Source organism: Gasterosteus aculeatus, chromosome 3 (assembly GCF_964276395.1).
Source record: "Gasterosteus aculeatus chromosome 3, fGasAcu3.hap1.1, whole genome shotgun sequence".
Taxonomy (NCBI): Eukaryota; Metazoa; Chordata; class Actinopteri; order Perciformes; family Gasterosteidae; genus Gasterosteus; species Gasterosteus aculeatus.
In genome coordinates this window covers 6,797,090-6,806,651 of record NC_135690.1, presented here as the reverse complement: position 1 = coordinate 6,806,651, position 9,562 = coordinate 6,797,090, and the positions used below count along the sequence as shown (strand labels likewise).

At 43.3% G+C, this 9,562-nt stretch overlaps 1 protein-coding gene across 7 annotated transcripts; it reads left to right on the top strand.

Moving 5' to 3' along the window:
* Window positions 1-2,116: 2,116 nt before the first annotated feature.
* On the top strand, window positions 2,117-6,758 carry dusp12 (dual specificity phosphatase 12). Of its 7 annotated transcripts, none has more exons than XM_040171947.2 (8): window positions 2,117-2,451; window positions 3,382-3,671; window positions 4,745-4,858; window positions 4,964-5,082; window positions 5,245-5,332; window positions 5,466-5,560; window positions 6,051-6,130; window positions 6,340-6,758. In XM_040171947.2, exons 2-8 carry the CDS (start codon window positions 3,409-3,411, stop codon window positions 6,481-6,483), a joined length of 903 nt encoding a protein of 300 aa, XP_040027881.2. In that variant the 5' UTR covers window positions 2,117-2,451; window positions 3,382-3,408; the 3' UTR covers window positions 6,484-6,758. The 7 variants fall into 7 exon arrangements, with proteins under 7 accessions (XP_040027881.2, XP_077954960.1, XP_077954956.1 ...); XM_078098830.1 differs by having other exon boundaries at window positions 2,125-2,451; window positions 3,385-3,671; XM_078098831.1 differs by having other exon boundaries at window positions 2,268-2,451; window positions 3,349-3,671.
* Window positions 6,759-9,562: the final 2,804 nt, after the last annotated feature.

Genomic DNA, 9,562 nt, shown 5'->3' with positions numbered 1-9,562 from the left:
GTTCCTTCTGGATGAAGGTTTGGTGGCTCTTATATAGGAGGCAAAGGCACTGCGACAGGACACTTTTCATCAGCACCCCAAACAAACACACACCCGCAGACTCATTAAAAACTGCCAAGAGGTATTTAAACTTCCTACACGGGCAATAAATGAACTCCTACACACAGCAAAGCTGTTTCAAGACCAGAAGTGGAAAGTTACTAATTGCACGTGACCTTTTTATACTGGATGCAACTTGGATGCACAACTAAAAGCCTGTGTTTCTTTTGTGTGAGGTCTTTGTATTCCACTATTTTGAATATCAAATCATATCTAAGTATTCTTACCGTTTATCATATCAAACATGTGTTCCAGTCTTTTTTTGTGAGGAATGAGGTTCTCCAGCCGCCCAAACTGATGTCGTATGTTTTTTGACAAATATCTGGCATCAGCGTTTGCGTCCAGTTTGTGGGTTGAATATTCGATTCTTGGATCTTGCAGTTCAAAATGTCTTGTTTTTTTGACTGGATCACACAGACATTCTACACATATATATAAGTCTGATGTAAAGCTTTTTAAAAAGTAGCCTGTTTGACATCTGTTCCAAATGAGTTTGTCGCGCTTACGGGCCGTCTGCTGGATGACCCGACGGGGATGAGTCATCCGAGCACCCACTCGGTTCCCATTCACCTGCTGGTGTAACTCCCGTGATGAGGGCGTAGTCACAGTGACACACTACCGTCGGTCAGACGCTCCAATTAAAGCAGCCCGTAAAACGTTATTAGCGCCCCACATTGTGGCCGTGTACAGACTGTGGGACACACGCTGGCAGCTCAGAACACCACACACGCATCCGGCTGGTCGTGGGAAAGACCGACAATATGACACGCAGGTTTAAAGTGCGTCTGAAAAACACAACTTCATTCTTATTGTACTTTATCCTAATACACCGTGTGCATGTCATTGCTAATCAGCTGGATGAATCGGCCCTGAGCACCTGCTCTAAATGCCGCAGTGGGATTCTACGTCACCACATTACATTACAGGTCATTTAGCTGACGCTTTTATCCAAAGCGACTTGCGTGGCATTTTTAACCCATTGCTTTTTTACATTGTTCTGCAATTAGGGGTCAGGTGTCTTGCTCGGGGACACTTCGACATGGGACATGGAGCAGCCTCCGTCGCCCCACATCATAACCTCAGTGTTAAAAAGATAGCTTAGCCTTGTGTTTTTTCACTTCGATGATTACCGATGTCTCATGATTTTCTCAAAGTTATTCATGCTGTTATGTGGTTTACATTCCTTGGCTCTAACAAGATAATACGGCTTGAGGAAATTAAAAATGTTGTTGCCAGACTTCTCGACCAAACGTCCAAGGCTTGATCTGTTCTCCATTATTCTACCTTCCCTTCACTGACTGTTCAACAAGGGATTCTAAAATAGGAATCCTGATTTTTAAGGTCCTGCATGGTATGTGGAACAAAGCTACTTGGCTTGGCCTTAATCCATCATTACACTCGCTGCATACAAACAGACTGAATTGGTCTGAATTGGAAGTGTCTGTTTCTTTGTGTAACTGACAGGTTGTAGATCTGCATTTACTCAAATTGGTTTTAGTGCTCTACTCTCTAATTGTTCAATGACTTACCAGCGTCTGCTTGCATTACCTCATCCGCCTGATGCCTTTCTGTTACCTCACTTATCCTTAGTTTCAGCTTTATAGCGGAATCGTTTTGATGGTTAACTTTATGTTCCTTATGGGTAAGGAAACTCTTTTTGTTTAGACACAGAAATGGGCTTAATTCAAATTGGGAACATTTTGTTAGATCAATGTATTGATACATTCTTTCAATATGTTAATTGTTTGATATCAATATTTCTGAAATTTCAGGAATCATTTATGGACTTAAGTGAGTATTTTCTATTCTTGTTACTGTGTTCAACAGTAAAACATTGACTATAAGGCAGTGCTTTGTTGAGGCCTACTGTGAAAAGGTTATTCAGATGGCCGTGCATGTACGACTCTAGGCCTCACTTACTATCATCTAGCACTTTATTACTGAACTACGTTTATTGGCTCTATTGCAGCGCGAAACATGCAACATCCTGGTGACACCACGTCCTGTTTGAAAAGGGAAATTAGTAGGCCTGTAATGTGCTGTAACAGATTGCATTCATATAACTGTTATTTAGCCACCTTGCTGCGCAAAATATGTCAAAAATAATACTAATTATACTGAATTTGATTTAAATCCGGAACTAAGAGACCGGCTGCTTGTTTCCGCCCGGACCAAGTGAAATAGGAGCCAAACAACCGTCACGTGAGCGATCTCTGTGGCGGCACGTTTCTTCTCTGGCGTTGATCTCGCTTTACCGTGTTCTTGTAGTCAGCTGTTTTTAACCCAGCCGGTCCAAAGCCGCACTGACGAAGCTAACGGGCTAACAGGCTAACGGGCTAACAGGCTAACGAGGTGAGTTAACTAGGCCAGTGGTTCTCAACTAGTGGGTCGCGGACCCGTTTTCAGTGGGTTGCTGGACCGCGGCAGCATGAGCGAGATGACGTGCACACGTCACAAAAAGTCTCCAATCACACCGGATAAAGTTGCTACATTTGTCACACGTTTCCTTTTGTTTTGAAGAGTTTGACAGGTGAGCCAGGTCGGGTCGAACCAGCCTGTGTCCTTGTTACCTTGTTACCTTGTGTCCTTTATCTTTGATTTGAAGGGAAACCAGCTAATTTGATGTAAAGGAGAATCTTTCCGTCCCTAGACCATAGTTTTGGTTTAAATCGTTTGGTTTTGTTATGCAGTGCATCCTGTGATATTCTATATATCTAACGTTATATATATATATATATATATATATATATATATATATATATATATATATATATATATATATATATATAATCTATATATATAATCTATATCTTTTAATTAAGTCACTTTGAGTTGAGAGCGTTCGTGGATTCGGTGGCGGCTCAGCAGACAGACCAGTTGAGAACCAGTGAAGCAGCCGGTCCTCAGGCTGTCGTCGTCATGCAGATGTTATTACATCTGGTGCCTCATCAGGCCTGCAGCTGTTTGTGTCAAATGGCATCGGCACAAACCGCTTTCAACAGATGACAGACGGGAATCGATGTCATGGGACGAGAAGCCATAGAATAACACAACAATAACATATGTTACGTGACATATGTAAACAAAAAGATTAATACAAAGTTACACCAGAGAAACAGAATATTCATGAATTAAATCTAAATCTTAGTTTAACTGTTAAACAGTTAATTTGCCTGCTATTGAGATGTTTTTATATCTTCTAAATCAGTGTGTTTATTTCACATTTTACCCAAATATCAACAAATGTAGGTAACAAACGGCATTTGAGTGTGACTTTTGAAGCAGACCGCCGCGCCCGTCCCTGCAGTCATGCTCCTGGTGGACGCCGGTCTGTTCATCGGCACTGTGGCCGACCTCAGTGATATCACGGCATTGCACAACTCAGCCGTCACTCACATCCTGTCCGTGGACTCTGAGAAGCCCGCCCCTCTGGGTCCTGCTGATGGGGGCTTCCACAGGAAGTGGGTCAATGTTCTGGATGAGGTGACATCTGACCTCCTGAGTCACATGGACGACTGCTTCCTGTTCATTCAGGAGGCTGTGGATGGAGGCGGAGCTGCACTCGTTCACTGGTAAGGGGTCGAAGGTCGACGGGTTTCCATCCAGTGTTTTACTTCAATCCTGTGTTCATCAATCAATCAGTTGATTATCAAAGAATACCAAGCAACACACGTGTTCAGTGCTGCATTTGATCGAACGACTGCAATGAGAATCTTTACTGCAGTGTTTCCCAAACTGAGGGACAGGACCCCCAGGGGAGGCGCGCTGGGCCGACGGGTGGCTCAATTGCATACAAAGCCTGCGCACAGTCTATCTACAACATTGCATCACTGCACTCAATATTGTCAATTATACTGTAGGATAATTGTATTCTTTAACCGCACACCGCTACTAAATGTTAATTATAATACGGGTAGATGAAATCCAGCGTTCTGATTGGTTGAGTGAATCACTGTCATTTTTCAGCATAACACTTGCTGTTCACATTGACCCCAGCGTTCCGTATCACTGCGCACCCAAAGTAGCAGGTTAGATTTTGCGCGGCCGTTAGTTGACATTTTAGCTTTCAGCTCGGTGGCGATCGCCGAATAAAACCCAGAAATCCCACAAATGATCCGTTTGATCGGTTCCGGGCAATGCCAGCTTTCACAACCGGACAATTAAGGTGGACGTCATGATCGATGTGAATGAATGAGACGGTGCGAGACCCGATGCTGTTTACGTGCAGGTACAGGGACTATTTGTCTCTAGACTACTGAAATGAGACACACAACGTTTGGTGGCTACAACTACTTTGTGCTGAAAGGCAGCGATTTACTTACTGATTCTAGTTTTCAAGTGGCAATTGGAGACAGAAAGTAAACTTCCTGTTTTAAATGTGGAAATATTTGCATTGTTCCCCAATTTCAATTTTAATATTTGAAGTAAGTTTACTTGAATATATCTTTACAAAATGTAACAAAACTGGAAAAGTAAAGTGATGTGTACTTATTTCAGAAATACAACATACAATGCTGTTCTATGTCAAAGGGGCCGTGACAGACCGTTAATTGTTTTTTAAATGACTAAATATGCTTAAACTGGGTCTTCCTCCCGCTGACAGGGCACATTTGATTATCATAAAGGTTGTAATTGTTTGTGTCAGTCAGGCGGGTCGGAGCCGCAGTGCCACCATCATCACTGCTTATCTAATGAAAAGATACCAGCTGGGCTTCAGCGAGGCTTACCACAGACTGAAGACCGCCAAACCGGACGTACAGTGAGTGTGTGTCTGTGTGTAGATGGGTGGGCTGTCTCTTAAGGGGACCCCGTCGGAATGGATGTCGTTATCAGGACGCATGATGCACAGCTGATGGTGTTTCAGGGTCAACTGTGGTTTTGAGGAGCAGTTGTGTCTCTACGAGGTCCTGCTGTGGGAAGTGGACACCTCTGGTCCTCTGTACAAACAGTACAGACTGACCAAGCTCACGGAGAAGTACCCTGGTAACCCCCCGACACACACACACACACACACACACACACACACACACACACACACACTTATTTAGTGGGATTAAAAGCTGGCAGATGAGTGGCCAACGCACAACATGTTCCATTGATTCATTCCTGTTCCCTTGGTGTGTGTGTGTGTGTGTGTGTGAGCAGAGCTGCAGCACGTTCCCAGAGAGCTCTTTGCCGTCGACCCGGCCCACTGCAGCTCCTCAGAGGCGTCCTATCGCTGCAGGAAGTGCAGGTGAACACAGTGCAGTCTGATGAGTGCCATGAGTTCATGGGTCCAAGTGCAAAAGTGCTTCATTTATAAAATAAAACGTTTCAAGCATCAGGAAATCCACACCCTGAAACCATCTTCATCCTCCTCTCTGCAGACGATCCCTGTTCCGTGGCTCCAGTATCCTCAGTCACCCAGTAGGAGAAGGAGCGCCTGCCTTTGGCCACAGGAAGTCCGGTAGCAGCAGCGGCGGTAAGAACCCGACCGTGCTGTTCATCTCCTCCATCTGAGCCTGTGAGGGGCCTTCAGGAGGGACAAGAGGCAGAGATCAGGGACTCTGGAAACGCATGATGAACGTCCATAAACCCAATTAGGAACCCTGAGAAAACAAGATGCTGCACATAACTACACAACGATTGATGACTAATGCCAAATGCATAGTGCAGTAATCAATGCAAAAATATAGGCTTAAAAACCAGAGTAAACGTTTAATCCTTACATCCGTACAGCTGTAAAAGCATCAGGAATTATATTTTGTAGTTGCAATACTCTGGACATCCTTTAAATAAGTGTCCAGCATCAGTTCCGTCATATCTGGAGAGTATTTCTTCATTAAGAGGAGCATGAAAAGACGCTGAAGGCCTTTCTGTAAAAGGAAAACATGGATCTGCAATAACAGTCAAAATGTCCCGTGAACTGAGCGTGTATTTCAATGAATGACATGAAACGTGTTGTTGTCCAGGAGACGTCCGGTGCACGTCCTATTTCATCGAACCTGTGCAGTGGATGGAAGCGTCTTTACTCGGAGTGATGGCGGGACAGGTAACGCATCACGTACCTCATCAGGACGTACAAGTATGAATTCACCTGCAGCTTTTAGTTACAGTAAAGTTCTGATAAATAGTGTTTAACACTTTAAGCTGAAATCTAACTCTTATGATAACACCTGCAGGGCAAAGTAAAGTATGCATGTTGGTCAGATTGCTGTGGAGGTTTTCTGATGTGCCCCTCCCCCCCCCCCGTGTGTGTAGCTGCTGTGTCCGAAGTGTCGCTCTAAGCTGGGCTCGTTCAGCTGGTGTGGTGACCGGTGTTCGTGTGGCTGCTGGGTCACTCCCGCCTTCCAGCTGCACCGCAACCGAGTGGACGAGATCCGACAGCTCAACACGCAGACGTGACAGTTTCAGTGCAACAACAACTATCTTATCCTGTTATCTGATGAGTGGCCACAAATAAATGCATCTTTTAATCCTGCAGCTACATGGATGTTGTTGGTAAACGTTCAATGACTGGTGCACGTCCTATTCCAACCTTCCCAAAGGAGACTTTTATACCATGCTTAATATTTGACTGGACAAGGATCCCTTGGGAAGTCTAACTGTTTAAATGTGAAAAGTAGTGCAGCAACATGTACAGAAATGACAAATAAAAACACATACTTGTATGAGAAAAATCTATTGCGTTTTTCCAGACACTGTAAAGGAATCATTAAGATTTGAAGATTATGTCAGTAACCTTTGTATGGCCACATCTGTTGTACAGCCATTAGTCTGCTGGGCTTCAACCTGTAGATGAAGGACCACCGGGCTCAACTACTCTGAACGTAGTACGATGTAAAACCGCTCTAGTCTTGTCCTGGTGAACAAGTACAGGTTTCAAAGTAGGATAATGGGTAGACTGGTTCAAACTGATTGCAGTGTTGAGACAGACTTTCAAAGAGGGACGAGCTGACACTCCTCTCCTCTTCTTGACAAAGCTTAGCAACCCACTGCGGATCTGATCCTTTGTCTTCTTATGTTTAAATCTGCTTTTGATGCTCTTAGTGAGTAATAGTCATAATAATAGTTATGTACAGATGTTTCCTCCCACCAGATGATTCTCCCTGAAGTAAACTCCGTCTGCTGTCAGCATTTGACACATTTGGTGAGAATAGCTTCGTTAGCATTTCAGCTATCAGCCCTGGCTTTAGGCGTTAAAATACTGAGAGCCATTAGGAGGCAATGCTCGCCATTCTGTGCGATGGGCCTTCATGTAATTGTTTGGTTTTTAATCCTGAATTAAAATATTCAGTCTTTAGAAACTCTTCAGTTTCGGAAATCTGAAACAAATGACAACATTGGAGAAGATGTAGACATAAAATGTTGGCATCGTATTGACCGATGAACAGCGAGCTCCACTCTGACAGGACCGGTTTGGGAAAAAGCAGAATATTGATGTAGAATTGCATTCAATTGTTCGAGGTAGAATGCGATGTTCTGTCGAACAGCAACAGCATGTCGAACAGAGTTCTAGACTCTCGTGATCACTCAGACAACCAGAGGCCATTTATTGTTCCAAACAGGAAGTTTTTCAATAGAGCGATTGGTGAAATATTAAGATCTGCAGGCAGAGACAATTTTTTTTTATTCAAAGCACATTTATACACGTGTCAGGTGTTTTATGGGAACTTGACAGAATTTGCATAAATGAAAGCCAGGTACCTTGGATTCCTTATAGGGCCTCTAGGAGAAATGGGGCAAGACTCTTTTGAAATTTACTTTTTAAATGTTTTTAAGCAATAATTAGTTTTTTTTATTTATTTGTTTTATGTTGACAGTTGAATGTGGCACTACTGTCTTACCCCCCAGGGTACTTTAAAGTCTAGGATATTGTATTATTAGCTTGATATAGCCGTGTTAAGCTCAAAGGAACTTGCTTTATTGTTCTGTATGTCATAAGGTTTCTGTTAAATATGAAAATGCAATGTTATAAAACTAATTAAAGCAATAAAATATCATGTGCATGTTGAAAAATGCGAGGCACATGCAAGCCTACTGTTGGGAACGGCAGGGGGTATTTGGTCAATAGCTAATCTGAAACTAAATCATTGACATCAATAGAATTTATAATCACTAAGATAATTTGCTAAATAAATAAATAACGGGGCACCACCGTAAAAAGGGACTAATAACCAAACTATAAATCAAGTCTCATAGTTATTATTCACTCATTAAGAGCAAGGAATTGAAGGTTTCAGTTTTTACACTGACCAGCATCACAGTACATATAAACAAGGTTAAGAGTACAAGAATTCACATCTCATCAACATGAGATGTTATAGCATATTCTAAATATGTGTATCACGCACTAAGGACACGGCCGCCTTAGAACATGTGTACCAATTCCAAAAACAGTTTGGTCATTTAGTAAGGGCACTTTCCCTTCTACAGCCGTGGCCCTTGTTTGGAGAAGCTACTCCATCCCAATGTGGTGGCATTCCTCCACCACCTGAGGGCGCCGCAGAGCTTCTCAGGCAGGGAATAACAATGTGGGAGCTGAACAAGAAAAGAAGTAAAACCTGGAGATGATCATGGAGCTACAGACTACATTTAGATGATCTCCGGTTCCGCTAGTCGAGGTGTTCTTGGGAAGGTCTAACGTCAATTTAAGTGTTACTCACAGAAACATAGAGGAGCCATCTGGAACAAAAAATGGTTCCTCACCATTGAATAACCATTACTGGGTGCTCAAAGAACCTTTCAGAACCGGTGTTCCATAAAGACCCAACTCCTTGAACTGCTCTTTAAGGAGCCACAAAGGTTCCTCAAAGAACCTTCAAGTAATGCTTCTTTCAGGCACCATTTCTGGTTTGTTGAAGAACCTAAATAAAAAAAAGGTTCTCAAAGTAACCATACATAAAATGAGCATATAATGGCCTCTCATTCTTTGGCTGTGGTACGCGGAGGGTTTTACCGGAAACGGGTCTTCTCTCTGTTGAGATGTTGTTTGGCCCAAAGTAGCTTCGCTCTGAGCTACCAATGTTTCGTCTTTGAAGTCAATTCTGGTCAAATGAATTACGACATTTGGTCATTCAGTTGTTGGGTGTTAAATGACTACAAGTCCGTCGCCCCGACGTCCATGGGCATGAAGTCCTTTGAGAGGCTGGTGTTGACCTGAAGAACATCACAGGGCCCCTACTGGACCCCCTGCAGTTTGCATCCGGGCAGACAGGTTGGTGGATGATGTAGTTAACATGCTGCATCACCTCCACACCAGGGACGTATGCAAGGGCTCTGTTTGTCGTCTTCAGCCAGGCGTTCCACACCATCGCGGGTACTTGGACCCAAACTCTCCCAGCTCACTGTCCCAGCCCCACCTGTCAGTGGATCGCCGAGCAGCACCTGGACCGACATACATATGTATATCATTTTGAATAAATGTTACAGATTCCTTGTTATTGTATATAAAAAATATAAATTCCACGTATGCATAAACATA